Raw genomic sequence first — 22,596 nt, forward strand, 5'->3', positions numbered from 1 at the left:
CTCTCTCTCTCTCTCTCACTCATCCGTCCAATAAAAGGTGACGCCGTAATCCGACGGCCATTATGAGAACAAAATCGTAATCTTCTTCTTAATTAGGAAGAACAGGAATCTTTGCATCAAATGCTCGGAGATCTCTTGTCCCTTGTGCTCCTCCTCCCTATAAAACGGTTTATTATATATATATATATATAAAAGTAGGTGTTTGAGTACGTATATATATATAGAGAGAGAGAGAGAGAGAGTTGCAATCTCTTTTGGTAGGCGTTGTGTGTGATGGGTGCACTGTTCTGGCGACAATTAAGTGGCTTTTTACTGTGTTTTTTTTCTCGCCGTTTGCTGATACGGTGTTTGACTGAGGCCAGACAAGTATAAAGGATGGGGGGGATGCGTCCACTCGGCCGCCGCTGGATCTCGAGTGTGAGATATTGGAGTTTTTTTTTTTACCAAACTAGATTTTTTTTTTATTTTTTTATTAAAATAGATTGTCTCTTATATTTATTATTAACTATAATCTAATTTATTATAATCCTAACAAAAATATTGAACGTTTTTACTGTCACACATTTTTTTTGTCTTAATTACTAAAATACTAAGTTAAAAATATTTATATATATATAATGTTGAACTTGCCTCGAGAGAAAATATGGATCAATTCTCTATTTTTATTATGGTTACAGTATATTATAACCCTATTTGATAGTAAGTCTGAAGGGTAATCTATTTTGATAAAAGAAAAATTTAAACAATGCTAGTTTGATCAAAAACTTAGAGATATTACTTTAATTTAATGCTTCGAGTAGTATGTTATTAGTGTAGCTCAGTGATAGTTGAGTTTTATAAATTTCTCTTCTGAACAAGAGTTAATATTTAGTGCATTTTTTGTTGGAGTATTATATGCAGTTGATTTGGATTTGTTGTGACTCACATCTTGTGAGGATTAGCTCGGTTACTTAATCTAAGAATAACTAGTTCTTTTGAGTAGCTTACGAATAGTCTATGATAAATAATAATAATAATAATGGTTTCAACTAATAGGGCAAGAGATGTAGAGTTTCTCTATATATTTGAGTAATAAGTTGATGCTAGAAGGTTGGTTAAATAGCACAAAGCATGCTGGTGCTCCTAGAAGAATTCTCTCATAAGCACATTGCTTTGACTTATCCTATGTAGTTAGAATTCAATTCTGATAGTAATTATAAATATAATAAATTGCCAATACATCCAAATTACTCTCTTCATTAATCAGCTTGTCTAATATATATATATATATATATACATAACAAAGTTATTTTGATAATTTGGGTCATTCTATCAATTGGGATGAAAATTCTAAAATTTTCCACGTAATAGGTTATAAATAAAAAAGAGGTTATATTGGGAGATAAATAAACGCACGAATCTCGAAGCTAGCCATATGTGATACGACCACCATCTTTAGAGCGTCCCGCATCGCTGCACGAATCTTGAAACAGGGCCGGCAGGTGATCGATCCCCTACAAGCTCGTTGCAGGAATTCGCTACGTCACAATATTCGACAACCAGTCACTTTTTTATTTTACTTTTTTTTTTCAAAAGAAAAAAAAAAAAAAAAAGGAAAAAATAGTACAAATCCCATCTTTCTATTGCTTCGGATTATCCAACGGTATGCATTGCGTCAGGCTTCTGTCTCGTGCTACAGTCGTGTGCGTCAGAGAATTTCACGCCGATCCTCCTCAAATTACCAGCTTGCCCTCATATTTTCTTTTTTCCCGAATTTTCCACCAACCAAAACTAGATTAAGGGGTAATTGGGTAATTATACCTAAATCACTGATTATTTTTTTAGGGTTTTTTTATAATGATTTTGCTATTTTTTTCTATGCATTTTGGGCTTGATATAATGTGTATTATATGTTTATTAAATAAATAAATAGGATATGTTAACTCTCTCTTAAATATGACGCACAATACACTTAGGGTGATTAATTAGCACTTTAGTTAATATAAAAGGTGAAAGAAACTTTAATCAATTCCTCCAAAATGGAGCTTTATCAACTTTCATAAGCGAGTAATTTATCCCAGGATTACAAATCCTATGCCTTACTTTGAATACATAAAGTTGCATTAAAAGATGTTATCTAAATAGCTAGTTAATAGGCCGACATGCTCCACATTCCAAATAGATTAAAGTAGTCACCCACTTGTCATTAAAGCTAATCAAGTGGGTCCTTTGGATATGTTAGTTTTAGGGGCACCATGGATTAGTGGAGTCTTGGACTTGGGGTTAGGAGCACCGCATGATAAAAACTTCTTTTTATTAATTTTTTAGATAGGCTCTACTATAGATTTTGAATCAAAAGAAAAGATACCCCACTACTTGTTATTCTATTAAAATTCATTTGAAATTAGTGGATTTTAGTAGTTTTGATGGTATTTAATATTAATTCAATGGCTATTCTAAAACACTTAAGTTGTTAAGTGGGCATAAATTATTCTATTCCACTTAGCTTAAGTAATTTGACCTTAACAAGGCACCTGAATTAAGTCGTATGGATTAGTTTACATTGGAAATGATGCTATTAATTGACAGGATAAACTCTGATGTTATGATAACTTTACTGGTTACCTACAAGCTTATTAGATAACCTCATAAAACCTTACATATATATATATTTAGATTTAGACTCTAAGTAAAAGAAGGAGGAAAGAAATGAAAGATGATTGAAAAGATCATATAACATGGTGATCACAATTCACCTAGTGGAGTACCATCACAACCTTAAAAATCTAAACCATGGAAGACCATAAAGCCACTTTTCTGGCCTGATGCAGGCCAACACCAACCATCACTTTCCAATACACATTCCTCTTTCTTCTCTCCCTTTATTTTTTTTCTCTTCCTTCCTCTCCTTGGGTGACAGTAGAGAGTGTTGGCCAACCCCATCCCTTCACTTCCAAGTTTGTCATTAGCTTTATACATCCATTCAAAAAAAGAAGAAGAATGTGGAGAAAGCCTGTTTGGGTGAGCAAAAGCACTCTAAAAAGCTTTGACATCCACACACACACACACACAAAAAAGCCCAACCCCAAGCCTTCTCTTTTAAGTCTAAGAACTACCAAGAATTAACCAACTATTACTATTACTGCAAAGAAGAAGAAGAAGAAGAAGAAAGAAGAAGAAGACCAACAAGAACAATTAATAGGTCATGATGGGTTCATAAGAGAGTCAATGGCCACAGAGGACTCTCACAGTGTCTTCCTGTCCCCTTCTTGATGGCAAGATAAGGGGGCCTCATGTCATGTCACATTTGCCATGCCTTCTTTTCCCCCCATGAGGCCATGACCCATCTCTATCTCCTTCCACAGAACCAAAAGGAAATTAAGATAAAAGAGAAGGGGGGAAGTGCAAATATTTCATCCTAGAGACTAGAGTTAAAGTTTGAGAGAGAGAGAGAGAGAGAGAGAGAGGGAGGGGGAGGGGTGTGTTTCTGGACCCACCGTCTGGTGGATGTAGGGTCCACGTGGCCGCCGCGAGCGGCGCGCGCATGTACCTCGATATTCGTGCGTCCTCCCCAGTCCCACATCTCGAAGTAATTAGTGTATATAATTCGATTGCCAGTATGGCGGACTACATGCATTGGCCTGTTTTAGTACGTGGGAAGGGGGGGTTGTTTATTATTGTAGGACTGTAGTAGTACTTTCTTCAAGGGTTCGTTTGATATATTACTAATGGTGATGAGTGGATTAATCTACTATGATTAAGGTGGTTTGAGACAGTATAATTGCATGCATGGATCCATGATCAGGATGTTTGTTCTACTAGATTGTTATTCACCTGCATGCTACCTTCACTAATAATACATACACTATCATTAAGCAGTGGATCTGTTGTTAGACACGGTGATAATTACATCCAGATCTCTCGAACTATTATTTATTTTTAAATCCATAGCACATAAAATCTCCAAAATAATTTTTCTTTCTATTAAAAATGTCACCTAATTTATTTTTGACGCTTTATGTTATTATTCTTATTTTACAAAAAAAAGGAAATAGAGCATAATTAAAGATAATCATCTGATAATGTTTCTTTAACACATTTAAGGAAGGTAATAGTGACACAAAAGATAAATAAAAAATAATTACATGAAATAAGCAACAGAGGAGTCCGGGTGTAATAAAGCCGTATGTTATCACTTTGATGTTTGGTAAAGTGATGGGTTGTGGTTAGTTAATGGGACAAAGGATTGCTTTCCTAATACCTTTGGGTAAGAAGAGAAAGGAATCCATTGGAATGGGTGAATTGGATCAAGAGGCCCATGCATGTCCTACCTTTAATTTAAGGGTTCCTGTATTAAATTTATGAAGTGGTTCATTGTACTTGTACTCGTTCGTTTCTCTTTCAATTTATGTACTCAGGAATCAATACTATGCAACTGCCACAATTACTACCCACCACCAGTTCATTAAATTCTCTTTCCCCCCAAAGTGAAGAGGTTGTTTTAAGGACTGCAGGGCAATAGGTACATAGCAATTTGCTTAACAAATACAAGGGAAAGGGGATTTCTCCTAGATTCGTTACATGAGTGTGCAGTTATGTATGATCAAACACGGAAAACGATATGTCACACTCTTTGCTAGGCATCATGATTTGGTGCAACATTGGTGAAATAAGATGCAGCTTTAACTCGCTTTTCTGAAGTGGAACAGGGGCTATTTCTAGAAAAATTTCTGGAGGAGATCTTAATGCGAATTTAATTTGCTTTTTACTACAGTTGCTCTGAACTGTCTAAAAGTTATCACTGTTCAATTTTGACTGAGGATACTACAGCAAATGGAGAAGTTGATATCTCTGTTGGGGGTTAATAAAAACCCCAAGGAGCTGATAAGAAAGTAAGACAAGTTTGTAAAACCCTAGAGAGAAGTTACTATCTCTGTTAGGGGTTTATAAAACCCTAAGAAGCTGATAGGAAATTAAGAAAAGTACATCCACAAACTTATAGATATGGCAAAAAAGTATATATGGCCTATAGAAGCTGAAGACAGCCTGAGGAATTTGATAAGTATGAAGATTAGCTATGATCGACTGAAAGACTCAAGAACATGCTTTCCTTTATTGTTTCTTGTAATTGAAAATTGACGTCAAACGTTGCTCGCAAAATAAATAAACAAGATATTGAACCAAATAATTTCTTAAATACGCACAAAAGTATCGAGGAAAAACTGGTGAATGATTATGCAAAGAATATCGGATCAAATGCTGTCGCGTAGCAATAAAAGGCTAGTACAAAAATAGCAAAGGTATTGCCAATCTAAAACGAGAAAATTTCTGTAATCTAACATGTTACTTCTGCTTAATCTGCAAAGAACCTAAGAACATCAAAAGCAACGGAATTACATCTATTTTTACAAGTATGGATCTTTTCTCAACTGTACTTCCCGTAACATTTTCTCAAGGAAGAACATGCTTACCAATGAATCCTCTACTTACAAATTTTAGAACTATAGGATAATCAATATCCCACCAATATACTATGCAAAGCAAGCAATACACTATGTAAAGCAAGCTGTTTCTTTTCCTAGAATCCAGTTCTGCAAGTTGGTCCTAAGAATGTGCGTCTTCATGGACTAGACATTTAAGAGGCTCAGCTCTCTCACCAGATACTTCAATGTTCTTCTGATTCCCCGGACATGCATTCCCAGAAGTTGGGTAGGTGGACAATTGGGCGTTGTCATCTGAGGCCGACCCACGTGGTTCATCTCCTTCAGACTTGGAGTCAAGATCCTTCTTATCTTCCTCAGATTTAGAATTAAGAAATCTACCTCCGCAACCCCTTGCTCTTTTCAAGGCATGCAGGTGGCGGGACTCATGTAGATAAGGCTGCACGTCATAACAATATTTCATCTGGAGATATACTAATAAATAAGAAGGATACTCTATGCTGAAGTTGTTTGCTTCAACATTAGCACCATCTCAAGTCTCAAGCTATAAGCATCCAAGTAATAGCACTCATGTTGTAACTAATAAGACTGCACTGTTGTAGCTATAAATCATCAAAAAATCTACAGAGAGTGAAGTTGAAGAGGATTTCAAGGTGACGTAGTCTCAACTTCCAATGATTTGTATTACCTTAAGCATATAGCAAGTCCTGTGTGCAAGAACTTTTACAGAAATTTGCAACAGTGATTCTCGTGAGCAAGATGTGAAACTTGCAACAGTAAAATCATATGTACATGAGAAAGATGTGATGCAATGATTCTCATTTCCTAATTACTCAACCAAGACAGTCAGAAAGCAGAGCGCCGAAAGCATTCCATAGATTCTCTTTTCTTCTAAATTTCAGCAACAGTTGACTCATCGTCTTGTTGCATGCACTTAAAAGGTGCATCATTGATAAGGAATATTCACCAACCAGCAAATCCTCCATTAAGCCACCAAAAGTATATGCTCTGAAAGAGTTTGCAAGAACAACTGCACCTACATGCCTTCGCCCATTTCCATTAGGCACCAACTACATGGCTAAATTAGGAGGATATAAAACTAAAATTTCTAATGCTAAATTGGGAACTCCAACATAAACCAGCTATGCTCGATTCCTTTAATTTCAACTCCCCTACTTCATCATCACCTATCCAAGAGGCATATACAGGTAGTCCACAAGTACATAAATCCCTGACTTCTCTTACTCTCTCAAATCATCTTTTCACTAAAGATTTCAGATCTTAATGTCTTATGTAAACCGTTGACATACAAAAAATAAGACAAGCCCACTAAAACCTTGCACACAAGCAAATTGGCCTTCAAATACAAAGAGAACTAGGTCATCATGGCACTAAAGTCCAAATATATATATATATATATATATATACATATACCTTACGGCTTTTGATCAATTTTTTTTCGGTCTCAGCTTTTGCTCGAGATTGACGCCGCCTTAGAATACCATGATATTGCTTTGCGTTCACATAAACAGGCTCTTCAACTGCATCAGTAGGCAATGGCAATCCAGCATTCTGCATTCCCATCAACTGTGGATGGATCTGAAACAGTATGGTCAATCAAAACCACAATCAAACAAGACCAAAAAATGAAGTTCTAACGATTCCTTCCGACCAAATAATGCTAAGAGATCAACGGTGGCATGCGTTTATTGGCCCGTAAGTACTTACCATAGTTTGTCCACCATAAGCAGCAAAGACACCTCCATAATAAGGATCAACATATGGGTAAACAAACTGACCCTGCCAAAAAGAATATGCTTACATGCATTAGTCAAGTGATTTGAGAAATCCTCCAGAAATTATACTTGCTGAATATAATCAGCATCAACAGGTGAATCATTAGCGCAAGGAAACTCATAAATGATAGTGCAACCAACTTCCAGATATTTGACAAATGATTTTGTAGCTTGCCGTACAACAGTTGAGCAATCTGTTAAGCTGATATCCAAATTATGCAGCCTAACCATTTAAGTTCTTCTCTAAAGTAGATGCAGATTCTGATAGTGCAGGTAGCTTTTCAAGCATTTGATGGGCTCATGCCCTTAAACAAATCTCTGAACTGCCAAAGATAGGTCAAATTCAGAAGGTCCTGTCATAAAAATTTCTGAGTCCGAATATAATGAGGGGTGAAAGAGATAAGTATGTGCTTCTTAAGTAGAATGGGTAAATATGCAAAGGTGCTAAAATATGGCTGGTCAAAGGACACAATGATTTGTCCTATCATTGAACTTGTTAGATAGAAATTAGTAGGAACAGAAAAACTGCCACATAAAAAAAGAATAAATCCTCAATGAAACTAATATATAATATCATGAGAAGATAAGCATGGATGTACTTTACAACTATATTCAATAATTAGACGGCCATAAATGATTAGCTTCTTCCTCTGACTCTAGGACTAGCTAGACCAAAGAAATATAATTGCATCTACTAAGATAATCAGACACATGCAGTGCAACTTCCTTAATGCCTCTTCCATACAGCTTTCGATTTGTGGGTTACATTGGCAATAATGTTCCAAGATACAGCTAAAATAATTGATTGCACTTTTGTGGTATACACTATACAGCGCCATAAAAGTCCATATTTATAGATTTTAAAAATATATAAATTCCTAAAAAGTAGAGCCATGTAAGAATATGTAATAGATAAAAAAAAACAATAAAGAATCGGGAAGATAAAGAGAATAAATTAAGGAGGAAATTAGACAAGGTCAGGCCGAAGCTTAGAATAAGCAACTCACAAAGAATATATGAACTCTGCAATGTGAAATAAGGTATGCCAAAAGATGGGCTTCCTATCAAAGTGGGATCTGGAGAGGGGCAAGTGCGTGGAACTGTACCTTTTCTATTTACGACTGACAATAATCATTCAAGAGGTGCCAGAACCATTGAAGTACATCCATGATGATATATATTCAGAGGCTTGCATAGAGTAATTAAAACCATATTAGTAAAGCTCATCCAAACATAATAAAAGCAATTTGCTTGCCAATCATCCAAGAAGATATAGGTGACAGCTAACTAACAGCACTATTACCAAGAAACATATAAGCATCCTATATTTTATCATACAAACTGAAAAATATATAGCTTCTAATCGTAGTTCTTGTACATGGACAGACAACATCGTTAAAATAATAGAGTATATGTGCAGCTACATCCATTATTATCAATCTCAAGCTTTGGAACAAATATTTTTGCAAGCTTTGGCATTAAAAACAATTGTGAAACCACCTAATTCCTCGTAGGTAGACCTCCTACTTATCTTGATAAAATCAAAACCATCAGAAATACACCAAGTGAGAATATATAAACTGAATAGTAGGAAAAGGGATATCCATGAGCAGCAAAGAGATAGATTATGTTTCAAGTAGCCTGATTTGGTCATCATTCATTAATAAGAGATACAAGGAAGAAATAGAATATAAAAATATAACTTCAATGAATTTTCAAGTATAGTACCACAGCATGTCCTGCTTCAAGGTGACCACTAAACATCACTTGCTCAGCAGAAGGTGTTAGAATGCCAGCTTGAACATTTGTATTCTGAGGACCTTGATGTTGACTGTCAGAATGTCCCTGCTTCTGCTGCTCATCAGTTTCATCGTTATCTAAAACAGGTAAGAAAGAAATATCAATGAAAAAGATGCATCCACTTAGATGAAACCCGGGTGTGCATTTGAAGAAGAAAAACAAAAAATAACAAAGCAAAATACCAACTTTTCATTGAGAGCGAAGACTAATCCTTGAAAAATTATAAAGCTTGATCTCTAGTCAGTTCAGAAAGTTTGATAGACTTTAAATTTTTCCATATGGCTCCACCACATATAGAGAAAAAAATAGTGAAAGAAGCTATGAAACAAGTTAGGACAAATTTGCATAATTGTTCACAAAGAATGTAGATCCATGAGGGCAAAGGGGTTTTGTTCAACGTATCCTATCTGTGTTTTCTTTCAGCTGCAAAATAGAGAAGAATTTCCTGATATTTTTTATAGTTTTCTCTTTCTGTATATAGGTAAAAACATTAAAGGGGATTGACTTGCATCCAGATAACATATATTATGTAACTCAAAGTAGATTGACCAATAAAGTTGGTCTCCGACAGAAAGTTTGCCAACAAAATAGATGAACATATAGTTTTCATCGACTTATTGTAATTCAAAGTAGAATTTCCTGATATTTTTTTATAGTTTTCTCTTTCTGTATACAGGTAAAAACATTAAAGGGGATTGACTTGCATCCAGATAATATATATTATTGTAATTCAAAGTTGATTGACCAATAAAGTTGGTCTCTGACAGAAAGTTTGCCAACAAAATAGATGAACATATAGTTTTCATTGACTTATGATAGGATTACAATGGATTCCCATGAACCTAATACACCCAAAAAGGAGTGTCAAGAACATATACAGATCCAGGTCATGTATAAATGGCTGTAACTGCAGAAACTTGAGGAGTTGGACATATTAGGAATTACTCGCTAATAGTGGGACACAATCGAGGTCAATATTAAATCTTTACCTAATGGTCCCAAAGCGGACAAACTGGGAGAAGAATTATGTACAAGGGAAAAGGGAAAAGGATGAGGGTTGTCCACCCCCAGCAAGACACAGGTTTAAGTCGAGAACAAGTAAGACTTCAAGAAAAAAAAAGAAGAAGAAGGGAATACACATCAAATGCAACAACATAACAACTCAAAACTCTCATAATTAGTAAAGCATGCAAGAATGATTACCATTGCACCCACTTAAAAGTCTCCCTCCATCCACAACACATAACTACCAAGGACACACAGATAAAGGATCCCGTTTCACTGTAATAGGCCACATATTAAGATCTCGATGCCTTTTCGTTACATCATACATAAAATATACAAAGTAATGTATTAAAACATCAACCATGAAGCACAAGTGTTGTAGCCAAGTGTTCCCAGAAGCATGGATAGTAGTATCGACCAATCCCAATTCGTATCGCCAAAACAGATTGGGCAATATGGTCAACCCTTGATACAAATTATCCAAAATGGAAGGCTGATACAACCAACATGGCAAAAACGTATCATTTTTCCAAGCAACCAATCTCGATCCGAAAACCGATATTTAGAACCTGCCTAGAAGGCTAGAACAAAGGTATATGGTGGAGTACATCCACACAAAAAAAAAAAGACAATGCACAAAATCTTTGAAATTTCAATACAGTTGCAAATTCTTTTATCACAATATTCTCGGTCATTACGTCATTTTCTTATATGTATATTAAATAGATAGGATAATTGGCTACTTCCTATGGTCAGTTATAATTGAATCAGCAAAGTGTACACTTTATCAGAACCATATGATATTAGATGTTTGCTGCAAACTTACATTCTACCATTTGAAATACAAAAATCCTCCTGTTGTACAGAGATTGTTAATTTCCGTAAAAGTCAGTTTTCTAATTCCTGTATCATGTTTATAGACTCTATACCTAATTTTGCAATAGCATAAGATCAACAATGCCATTGAGGAACTAGAAAACTCTGAGGCTTCATGTCAGAAGAAACATGAGTAAATTATCGAGTACATCAGCAATTAATGAAACAGAAAGCTGAATGGAACAGATTACCAGATTGACTGTGCATTGAGGAAGTCATGATTTTTCTAATTTTCCAAGATAAGCAGAAACTATGAGGAGCAAATTCTGCCTTAAACCAAAAAGGGGAGAGCCAATGAACTATGAATGTCGTCCCATGTAAATATTTCCTGAAACGCCAAATATCAAATCTTAATAAACAAATTTTACGAAGAGCAAACATCCATATACGAAATGCAGCATCTAAGTATGCTAACCAGAGTTTATTTCCATCTTCATATCAAATACACTATTCTCATCAATTGTGGAGGAATAAGTAAAAAATTTCAAGCCTTTTGATGATGACACTCTCTGGCCAAATCTGTGCATGAAATTCTAAGGAAAGAATTTTCTTTATTTTTTTTGGCCTATGCAAGTTCATCAAGATACCTGGAGTACTCAAGAAAGAGATCTACAACAAATTCCTGGATAATTATTGAACTCTTCACAGCAACGCTTATAATCTCCAAACCTCTTATCTATCTTCCAAAATTCTACCGTTCGAAAACAGCACAAATTCGACGAGCCAGAATCAAGGTGAAAAGAAGCGCAAAGCGGACGCAGAATAGAATCCCAAGGAGCTCGAACGAACAACTAGGGTTGCGTTTGTCAAAGTACCAAAATATGATCAAGAAAACTGATACTAAAAGGGAAAAAGATCAATCGACTTGCAAAATATTCGAATTAAAACGGAACCCTAGTAAGCAACAGAGGCAGCAATTTTACTAAATCGCTTACGATGGCGGTCTCTTTTGAGGGAGAGGACTTCGAAACTGATCCTTTTCAGCGGAGTATCTCGCTCCCTCCTCCACGGCATTTATCCGCCTAAATTTCCGGTTTTAAAAGAAATTGCTACAAAAATTATATATATATATTTTTTACCCTAGAAAAGTCGCAATTCTTCTCTTTGAATTTTTTTTTTTAATTTGATCCAGTTATAGTGCTAAATAATGCGTAACCACCTATTTCGAGGTTAGTTTTAGGAAATTAAATCTTTTTTATAAAAATTAAAAAAACTTTATACATTTTCCATCGCAACTTGACTTATAATTAGACTAAGAATTCATAAAATATCACAGTAAAAATAAAAGTTCAGTAAACCACTTTAATTATAGCGTGTACTCTTTAAAAAAAATTGCAATTTATTGATTCAACTTCAGGGAATTATTCTAGAGTATTTTACAAGGCTACAAGTTTTTATTATTATTATTTTTTAAATCCTCTAAATATATCGAGAGATCTCCGCCGTTCTTTGGATGACGAAATCCGCGGGCAGGAGGGGCAGCTGCTTGCGTCAGCGCTGGCGGAGAGTGAGTGGTGGGAGCTTCCTGACCGCTGACCGTGGTCGTTCGGTGTCGGTGGTCCAGCTGCAGGCCCATTATTGGGTGGATATGATGGCACGTGGTGCCTCGGCAGCTTGGTCACTGTGGACCGTCCGATGGTAGACGGAGGTTGTGCGAATCTCGAGACCATGAGATTAATTTTTGGGCCGAGCTCAATATAGAGGCCCATAATCTGCATAGGATTTTACGCTCACACATTAAATGCATTTTACTCGACATACATTTTACCCAATGGGCTTCATTTGTACCCTTGACCGTACTCTGTATATGACTGATTTAAAATTAAAGATATTATTAACAGAATATTTAAATTTACTAAGATAATAAGATTAATTTATAATATATTTTTTATTATTCCTAAAATAAGGTTTCTAGTATTTATCTTTAATGTAATATAAAGTAAATAAAAAAATAAAAAATATATTTTATATTTTTAATAAAATTATTATGAATTAAAAATTAGTTATCTCTAGAATTGAAACAGGGGGCTAAAATATTATTATTTTATTAGACAAAATCAATTATGTTTATACTAAATTTGGGAGGTGAATCGTTCAGAAAAATTAATTTGTTAGAAATCATACTTTGGTCCATATATTCTAGAGATAGCACATCTGTGTGAGAGATTTAAGGTTAAAAGAAAGTGATTAAAAAACCTTCGTCTTCTTAGACAAATTCAAATAAAAAAAGTATTTTAGTACATAAAAAAATTAAGAAAGTGCAGAAATACAACCCACCAACTATTTTTGAAAGTCTTAACAGGTTTATATTAAAGGGACAAAACAAATATATGTCAAAATATAAGGGGATAAATGCATTTTAAGCCAAAAAAAAGACCATATAAACTAAGTAGAGGTATATCTTAAAGCTAGGGACTGCTTAGGAAATATAATACAAAGCGGGGGTTTATCGCAAAAAGATACGTGCTTAACAAATAGGATGTGATAGATGTGGCCTTTTAGCACCGATTGAGGGTCGACGGGGGCTAAAATTGTTCCTGAACCGAAGCGGTCCTAATCAAATGATTACGAGGGTACAATGGGCATTTAAGTTTGGGAAGCACGATAAATATATACTCTCTCCTCGTAGCCCTTCCCGCCCGCCCCCCCCCCCCCTACACTTGGTTTCCGGCTCTTCGTTTGGTTGACAAATTTGCCCTTTCCATTTCTGGACGTTTGGCTTCTCTAAAACGGTCACAAACAAACCAGAGAATCCCATTCCCTCTCTCCACCTCTCACCTCTTTAATTATTGAATGAGTTGAGGATATTTGAGTATTTTTGTCACACATAAGTTGCGACCACTGGATTTCTTTTAAATTTTAGAAAATAAAAATAAAAATAAAAGGCTTTTCATGATTCCTTTCCGCTATTCCTCTCAGGTACTTCTTTTGCCCCGGTCCTTTGCCCGCCGCCACAGTGCGGGGCTTATCACCGACCAATACCTCCTGCAACCGTTCCGATGCCGCCACGTCATCCACTCACGCCATCCCGGCCGCTTATCCAATCATCCAACCATAGTCGTCTTTTGGCAGCTGGAGATTGGAGTAGTTGGTAGAAAATACCTGCATCGGTTGTAGGAAATGCCTGCATCGGTTGCTGCGGTCGATCCACCGGCAAGAAGTAGCTCCTCTGCTCCTGTCCAGAATTCCATCTCTCCCACTGCAGCTCCCGTACGTACTGGAAATTATACGATATAATTGATATCTTCACCGGGCGGTGAGCCTAAACAACTCCTCCTCATAAGACTCTGCATACAACTTACCGTTAACCAAGTTGAAGAAGGCAGCGACGAGAGAGAGATGACGAGCGAAGCGAGAGTGGAGAAGAGCAAGGCGGAGAAGGAGAGGGAGAAGACGAAGCTAAGAGAGAGGAGGCGGAGATCCATCACCACCAAGATCTTCGAAGGCCTTCGGAAGCACGGCGGCTACAACCTCCCCCCTCGCGCCGACATCAACGACGTCCTCCGCGCCCTCGCCCGCGAGGCCGGCTGGGTCATCGAGCCCGACGGCACCACTTACCGCTCCGACCACCACCATCGCCGCCTGGTACGCGCCGTGTTCCGCTTTGGTAAACTTGCACTTCACACCCTACCTTTTCCCATATATAAATTTATAATACGTGGGAGGACATTCCCCAGGTGTCTCTGTCGCCAGACTTGACGAGCGGCGGCGGCGGAGGAACGCCAATGGGGGCCAGTAGCTTCGGCGTCGCCGCCGCCCCGGCGAGCCATGCGGCGGCGCAGGTCGTTCCGGGCCAGGAATTTCACATAGATAACGTCGACCTCGCGTCCTACGTGGCGCTGTCGGAGCAAGGCGTAGCGGTGGCCGCGCGGATGGGATACGGGTATCCGATGGAGGCGTGGGCGTCGAACGAGAGCACGCCGTTGGGCTCGCCGCAGCACCAGATGTGATTCGGATTAGGATTAGGATTCGGATGGTTTCAAACTTGCTGCTATTTTTGTTTGTGTTTGGTTTTTTTCTTCCTTTTTTTCCTTTTTTTTTTTTCTCTCTCTCTTTTTGTTCGTGGTTCAAGACTTGCAGAACGTCGTTAGATTAAGGAGAAAGAAATAGGAAGAGCATATACTTGTTTAACTTAGAATCTCGTTTCCTTTTTATTTTCCTCGCGTTTTAGTACGAGATTAGCGATTTTATTACAAACAAGTGCACGAACTTAGATTTAAGATGATCTTATTCATATCTAATCTTTTGGTAATATGCATACTCTTAGATGAATATCCCAACATATAGTCTGTTATTAATGAAATAGATGCAGATTAGAAATCACTCAAGCGTACGTAGAAAAATACAAAACCTGTATAATTGGAAACTAAAATGCAATTGTTATGTCTAATTGAATGGAATATAACAGTGAAAAAAGAACTGGGCCATTACTGCTGCACCTTTCACTAATATTGAATAAAAAAACGCCAATTACGAGAGGAGACGTGCAAAAAAACACCATCAAACCTTCAGCATTGAATGCTATAAGGTGTATTTTCTCATTGACGATAACAAAATACCAAATATTGGGGCATAGTACTGAACGATTCCTCCAATCTTACACTGCTCAATAAATGGAGATCAGTTTTCCAAATTGCCGATCCAAAAGCAAAAAAAGCTCATGTTCTAAAGAATGTCATATAAGTGATATACCCTCGGAATTACAAGTGCTTCAATTAATTAAACCATTTTATAAGGAAATCATTTGGTGTATAAAGCTACTTCAACACATGCAGGAAGGGTCGTTACAAACCTTCAAAATTTTGCTGCCTCAGATACATGGTGGGGAAGAACACTGGAGTGTTACAAAAGCCGGAAGGAGACTGGTGCAGTCTGATCTGATATGATTGTTAAATATGAGGAATTACTCGTTCTACTTCCAAAAATCGAGGAATCCTCAAGCAACGTTCTGTTCTTTTAATCTGATAGAATGTATTGCAACTCCATTTCTGGCTGCCGGAACATGGCCCCATCTACCCAAACGAGGCTCCTGAAACATAAATAGTGTCAGATTACGGGAGAACAAAGACCATATCCTTAAAAAGTCAAAGTAACATAAGTCTCCGAATTAACTCGTTTTGGCCCTTCAAGTAAACCTAGGCAAAATAAAGTCAAGAACAGTGTGATTATTTTAATTTTTTATACTTACATAAGAGACCAGTATAAACTATTATAGTGTTTATTTATATATTATAATAATTACACTTGATATGACATAAAGTTAAAATGATATTTAGCAAATGTATATAGATATCTTATATAATAGATGAATGATTGAAATAATAGTTGATTGCAATAATGCCTTTTTGAAGATAAAATAGTAATTTATAAATAAAAAAAATATTAGATAGAAGAGGAGAGAGATAATGAGTATTACTGCACTAGTATAGGTCTAAGTTGTTGTTTACTTATCATAGTTGCATAAAGAGGTATATCGTAGACTAAGTAAACGAAGGCTCAGTGCCCTCCATACTTGAAGGATGATATAGAAATACAAATTTATATTTGTGAGACAGTAGAACTTAGATAGTATAAATGTCTTACAGCAGAAACAGCGAGAAGTGCAGACACAGCATGATTGTGAAGGAAACAAAATAAAATATACGGTGCACTAACATATATAGAGAGATACAGATGGACAAATCCAGAATGGATGGATCACAAGTCAGACAGTCAATAACTATATATATTCTTTGAAGTTTTAAGATCCTCAAATATTTGTTTATCAGTGGCCTTACAGGAAGATGAAGACATCACTGCACTATCTTTAATGTTTGTATGTATTGAGAAATGGACATCTTAGGATCAACTCAATAGACCATATATAGCACTTTAGTAAACTAAAATCAAGATAACCAATAAATATAAAACTAACAGAATCTGCTTCATATGAAAATTATAAGAAAATCGCAGACCTGGCCAACCCCAGCAAGAAGGAAACGTCCGGATTTTGCAAATGCAAGTGAGTTAATAAATCCTTCCTGCATCATAAAACTTAGAAGTTAATCCTATCGGATTTGAGAATCTTGTTCTATAACAGAAGGCACAACAAATGGAACCCAAGTTTAAACTACAAAATTCATTTGACATAGCTGTAAGATATTTGGTCTTTCTGAAAAAGTGAAAAACTTGAATCTAAAGAGGCACCAAAGTCCACATATGGCTAAAGAAAGTACATCTCAAATGTAAAATCTGCAGAATATAAACATACTAATATAACTACCAGACCATTTTGAGGTGAGCAACTCTTAAAATAGTACAAATAAGAGTAGCACAAAAGAATGCTTTAGCAGCTCTAGATTCTCTGTCTTACATACAGAAGTTGTAAATGCCTTTGGTTAGATTCATCAACAGAAGATGCAAATAATTAGTGCGAGAAAAGCACACATAATCTTCTGACAATGTAATTGGGCGAACCATCATGTATGATATAACAAGGAATTAGAAACAACATTCCAAATTGTTGTCTAATATCTCAATTTAGTCAAATGGTAGCCCAAGTGGTAGAACCTTTTTACTTTTGATCCCTTATTGGAGGTCATAGATTCAACTTCCATCAGAGGTACTCTGAAGGATCCCAAAAAATGTTTATTCTAGATAGGTGGTCTGTCATGGGGAGGATGGGTCCACCTTTCCATTATCCTTCTGGCTCAGCTTATCAGTAGAAAAAATAGAAAACCTAAACTAGCCTATATATACAGCCATACAGTTAGCTTTTTCACAAAATGCACAATAGGCACATGACTAGAAAATGAGATAAGCTGTAGATTGTCTTATTAAATATTTTCACCAACCAGGGAAAATTCAGTGGCATTGTATTGATTTTCTCAGACAACAGATATATACGTTCTCAGTTAAGTCACTTGGAAATAGATCTGAAATCCAGCTCAAATTTTCAGAAAACCAGAACAAAGGAAGCAAAATGTTTACACAACATATATAAATGTACGGTGACTCTAGAAGAAATCATCGGATGGTCCAATACAGTAACAAATGGACATCATGAAAATCGACCTCTAATGGCAACTGAAAGGGAAAGTGAATAAGAACAAGGGTACATATCATTGATCACAACTTGCGATGATCCAGTAATACATGTAATACATCTCACAATCATCATGTCACACTGTACAAGAGATATTTTCTCCATCCACAGAAATGACATGGTTAATTCACTCATATAGATATATTTTCTTCAGTTAGTGAATAATTAGCCTGTATTAGTTCCAGGAAAATGTTGGGAAATTGAAGATCTTAAAGTGAGTTGCCTGAAAATATAATGACTGAAAAAGGACAGTAAGAAAGACAGCAAACATGTCGCAGTAGAAAAAACACAGACAGTAAATAAGGAAAAGAACAAAACTAAGAGGACTCGTAAAAGAAATCTTCACACAAGAAAACAAATTAAACGGCAGAAAGATGCGGGATTTGGTGAAAACAATCTTTTAAGTTTCTTTTGTCTTTTGTCTTTATTTCTTGACTTTAACCTCACAAGCTCGATTCATAACAATCTATATCAATCTTCTTGCAATGGAGAGCCATCCACCCATGCACCTACCCACTCATATATGTGCATCCGTCTCTCTTTGTGCTTCCAAGAAAAATGGGGTCATTATATCAAAACTAGATGAACTTTGGTATTTTCTCATTCTCAACAAGTATTATTTCTTTACTCAAGTTTTTCAACAAAATGGATCATTCAGATCATCAATTACCCCACATGTGTTTACAGGCCTAGGTTCATTTTCCACTCAAACACGATTGATTTACAAATAGATATTAGAAGTTTATATTAAACATTCATGCTGGTAAATGAACTTAAAAACTTAAAGTATTTATAGTTAAATAATGAAAGAGGGACTTATATTACTACTAGCCATAGAGAGTATAAAATACCAGTGGGTAATTAAGTAATGGATGAATCCCTCTAGAATCAGCTTCAATATTCCATAGACGAACTGTTCCATTAGCTGCACCAGATGCAGCAAGATCACTACCTCTGCATACAGCAACTGAGCTGACCCATGAGTGGGCTGATAAAAAAAATTCAGCTTTGCAACTGCCATTTTCTGGTAAGAGAAAGGGAAAAAGACCATGTATCAACAATCATATTTATTTTGTCAAAGGAAATTTAGGAAGGCACTAGAATGTCCTGCATTACCGTCAATCCTCAGTCCTCACATTAAATAAACAAGGAACTGAGATTGATCTGTTCCCTGATCTATGGTACTTCTTTTCAAGATTATTTGGAAATTAAGTAGCATGCTACATACAGGGAAAGTGTTCTACCTGTAGTAACGCCATTAGTCATCCTTTCTCCATCACTCTCGTGAGTATGAGAATTAGGCAACAACGATGGAGCATGAGCATTTTTCACAATGTGCGTAGGCTTCTTTCGCATTACGCTCCAAAGCTCAATACTTCCATCATCCGAACCAGATAGAAACTCACTGTCACTAAGAAAGCAGCAACATTCCAAAGATGATGCAGGAGCACGAAAGATTAGCTGTGACTCCTCAGGAACCTGCATGCAACAAAATTATGCTAAATAACAGCATCCTATATGTAACAAAAGGTTCATAATATTCTTCACCTCTATCAAGCTGCCTATATATCGCCAAAAATAAGTACAGAAATAACTCACTGTTACTAAGAGCTAAATATTGGACAACTTATAGAAAGACTATTATCATACCAAGATTATAACACATTGAATTCATCCTGCATAGCATAATGGCAATACTATCCTATCAAATACTTTCGCATTATATGGCGAGGAACGATATGTCAAGATGACTAAATTAAAATGGAGAATCAAATGAAGCCTATACATGGCTAATGGTTTAACCTTCTTAATATAAAAGAACTAATATAACATCAGTCAGCAAGAGATGGTACGTATAAAACTACTGGTAGGTAGATAACAATACCTTCCATAATCTCATTGTTCTGTCACGCCCAACTGTCAAAAGTCTTTCTTTCCGTAAGCAATCAATTGTTAAAATCTCACTCTGATGGCCAAATAGATTGTCCATGTGAGTTCTATCTTCTGCATTCCACAGTTTAATTGTGCGATCAAAAGATCCTGAGAAAAGCTGTGAGGTACCCTGCCTAAAAGCAAGACATGAGACGGGTCCTCTGTGACCATGAAATGCCTGTCACGTCAAAATTGCTGATCAGGCACTGAAAAATTAATTACCAGTTCACTTTTAGGAAAGTAATTACTATGCTGCGGCAATTTGTATACAATTGAGAAGCAAATCTTTTAAGGCACTAGCAAATCATTTTTTAGCAGCTCATGCTTTGCTAAAAGTTTAGCTCTGCTAGTTAGCTTGTCCAGAAAGGCATCCTCCAAATTCACTCAGATTGCTCATATTTTTATTAAGTTAAAACAATGAACTAAGTAGATTTATAATTTATATTTTGAACTTCATGTTAAATAATTTGTTCTTTCTAACAGAAATTTAATTAGTTAACCCATTTTCAAATTGGAATATATATACATAAAGTAAATGAGTTTCATGCCTGAAATATATCAATGTAAACTTACTATACATACTTATGTATGGAATGATTAAGGATCTCAGTCTAAAAGAGTTCTCACAGATGAACCTTCCTCAAGCATCTCTAGCTCACAGCTGAATTAAACAGCCAACCAGATTTTGAGTTGAATATGGAAGAGACAAAATTCAGCTTGACCCATCTTTCTGTCCAGCTCACTTGCATAATTTGTTTTAAGAGACACCCTAGATAACAAGTAGTCCTAATCTAGTTTTGGCTTTTGACAGCGGGAAGCAAAATAGAGGACTATGTATGATAGTAGCATACTGGTGAATTCAGTATAGTAAACTCGTGCTGATTAACGGCAAGCAATGCTGTCTGATCGCAATAGATTCTACTAATGCAAGTGCCGTTTCTTAACATAAGAGAAGTGCAAGAGAAACAAATTGTAAATTATGCTATCAACCTTATATTAGTATCGATATAAATATTCCTATCCTCTCATTAGAAAGATGCAATAAGTTATTTAGGTATCAGCAAGGTACCTGGATATGCTTCCTTGAACGAGTATCCCACAAATGTACATGGCGGTCCAACCCGCCGCTAGCCAAATACCGACCATCTGAACTGACAGCTAAAGCTAAAATGTGCTTACTTCTCTTTGTGGATGGATTTTGCGGAGCTTTCGCATAGTGTGATAACAGTACATCCTCACTGGGCCACAGGTACTTCTCACTTTTCCCTGTTTCAACATCCCAATGCAAAATGGACCCATCTTTAGATGCTGAAAAACCTTTCAGGTCATCCTCAGATAGAGTTACAGCGGTAACAGACTGCCGGTGCTTAACTAAGAGTCGGAAGTCATCATGAGGTTCTGGAGTTAAGACTCTGTATAATTGAACAACAAAATAAGAACCAAAAAGAAATTCAGACACGGTGCATCAAATTCTTCATAATACATGTGCCAAACAATATTATCCAAGCAACCAATATACTTATGGAGTTTTTTTTTAATTTTCTTAAAGCTGATTCCAGAAAAAACAAAGCTTATGATATGTTATTGAAGGTGATCTATTCCGTAGAATCTCTTGAAGCAGCTAAATTTGCCTTAAAACATGAGTATTAACATGCTTCTATTCAATCAAATGATCATGCTCCTTAAATGAAAAAAAAAAAATGGCCTTGACCTTCATATTATCAAATAAAACTACACCAACGCGCAAAGATTTCGCATTTACGATTTAATCTAGCAATCCCCGCGTTGAAGAATCATAAAAGAAACGCATTTTCATCATTTTTCACAAATTACCTCGAAGCAATAAATCTTCGAACACGGCCACTCTCCTCAAGTTGGCCTTTCTGAAGAATCTCCGCGACCAAAGAGTCCCTCTTCCCCTCCCTCTCCTCCTGCCCCTCTTCTTCATCCTCATCTCCCTCCTCCTCCTCTAACTTCTTCGCTATTGCTCGAATCCTCTCCAAATGCTCAGTCGCAACCCTAACCCTCTTCTCGTCCGCGGTCTCCTCAGGAACCGCCTCCTCCTGCTCCTCCCTCCCATCTCGTCCATCCTCCACGAACTCGTCCTCGCTCGCTTCGCTCACTATGTCCTCGTCTCTGCCGCCACGGCGCGGTCGTTTTCTATCGGACTCGAAGAAGGGGTCACCGCCGCCGCCAAAAGATCTGGACTTCTTCTTGCTGGCGCCCTTCGTGCCCGAAAGCTTCTTGGGATTCCGGGATTTCATGCCAGATATTACGATTACGGTTTACGTTTTATCGCAGAGGAATTGGTCGATGGTGAGGAAGACGGTGCAGGGTTTTGTAGGAAAGCAGAAGCAGAAGGGTGAGCGGCGCGGAGGAGGACGAGGGTTTTAGGAACAACTGTGTTATTGGGTTGACTTCGGATCTGCCCGTTATCTACTACATATCGGGTCGGATCCGGAGTCACCCCCCACCCCCATCCCCACCCCATATTACAAGATCGATACAAATGGGAGATGCGTTGAAACAGCTCCACTGCCGACATGGTAAGAAACATTTAGCATCAAACCCTGAGGGAAAACAAGATCAACATAGTACAACCTCTGACACCTACAAATATAAGTGATCGGTTTAAACGAAGCGGATCTTGAAGCATATTAGCAACTTTGCCTTATTAAAATAA

General features: G+C 36.8%; 3 protein-coding genes across 3 annotated transcripts; 1 reads left to right on the forward strand and 2 right to left on the reverse strand.

The window, feature by feature from the left end:
* Window positions 1–5,357: 5,357 nt before the first annotated feature.
* On the reverse strand, window positions 5,358–11,919 carry LOC140762697 (nuclear transcription factor Y subunit A-7-like). Its single transcript, XM_073100599.1, has 6 exons — window positions 11,833–11,919; window positions 11,089–11,225; window positions 8,945–9,093; window positions 7,149–7,220; window positions 6,855–7,019; window positions 5,358–5,859 (listed from the first exon to the last, which is right to left on the reverse strand). The coding sequence occupies exons 2-6, from the start codon at window positions 11,114–11,116 to the stop codon at window positions 5,584–5,586; spliced, it is 690 nt and encodes a 229-aa protein (XP_072956700.1). The 5' UTR covers window positions 11,117–11,225; window positions 11,833–11,919; the 3' UTR covers window positions 5,358–5,583.
* A 2,306-nt stretch (window positions 11,920–14,225) lies between these two features.
* LOC140763674 (beta-amylase 7-like) lies at window positions 14,226–14,991 on the forward strand. Its single transcript, XM_073101961.1, has 2 exons — window positions 14,226–14,482; window positions 14,575–14,991. Exons 1-2 carry the CDS (start codon window positions 14,237–14,239, stop codon window positions 14,845–14,847), a joined length of 519 nt encoding a protein of 172 aa, XP_072958062.1. The 5' UTR covers window positions 14,226–14,236; the 3' UTR covers window positions 14,848–14,991.
* A 406-nt stretch (window positions 14,992–15,397) lies between these two features.
* LOC140763950 (U3 snoRNP-associated protein-like YAOH) lies at window positions 15,398–22,315 on the reverse strand. Its single transcript, XM_073102341.1, has 7 exons — window positions 21,747–22,315; window positions 20,983–21,325; window positions 19,867–20,091; window positions 19,226–19,460; window positions 18,833–19,005; window positions 16,852–16,917; window positions 15,398–15,926 (listed from the first exon to the last, which is right to left on the reverse strand). Exons 1-7 carry the CDS (start codon window positions 22,175–22,177, stop codon window positions 15,834–15,836), a joined length of 1,566 nt encoding a protein of 521 aa, XP_072958442.1. The 5' UTR covers window positions 22,178–22,315; the 3' UTR covers window positions 15,398–15,833.
* Between the last annotated feature and the right edge of the window lie 281 nt (window positions 22,316–22,596).

This window comes from Typha angustifolia, chromosome 7 (assembly GCF_048772165.1).
Source record: "Typha angustifolia cultivar Huaian chromosome 7, ASM4877216v1, whole genome shotgun sequence".
Taxonomy (NCBI): Eukaryota; Viridiplantae; Streptophyta; class Magnoliopsida; order Poales; family Typhaceae; genus Typha; species Typha angustifolia.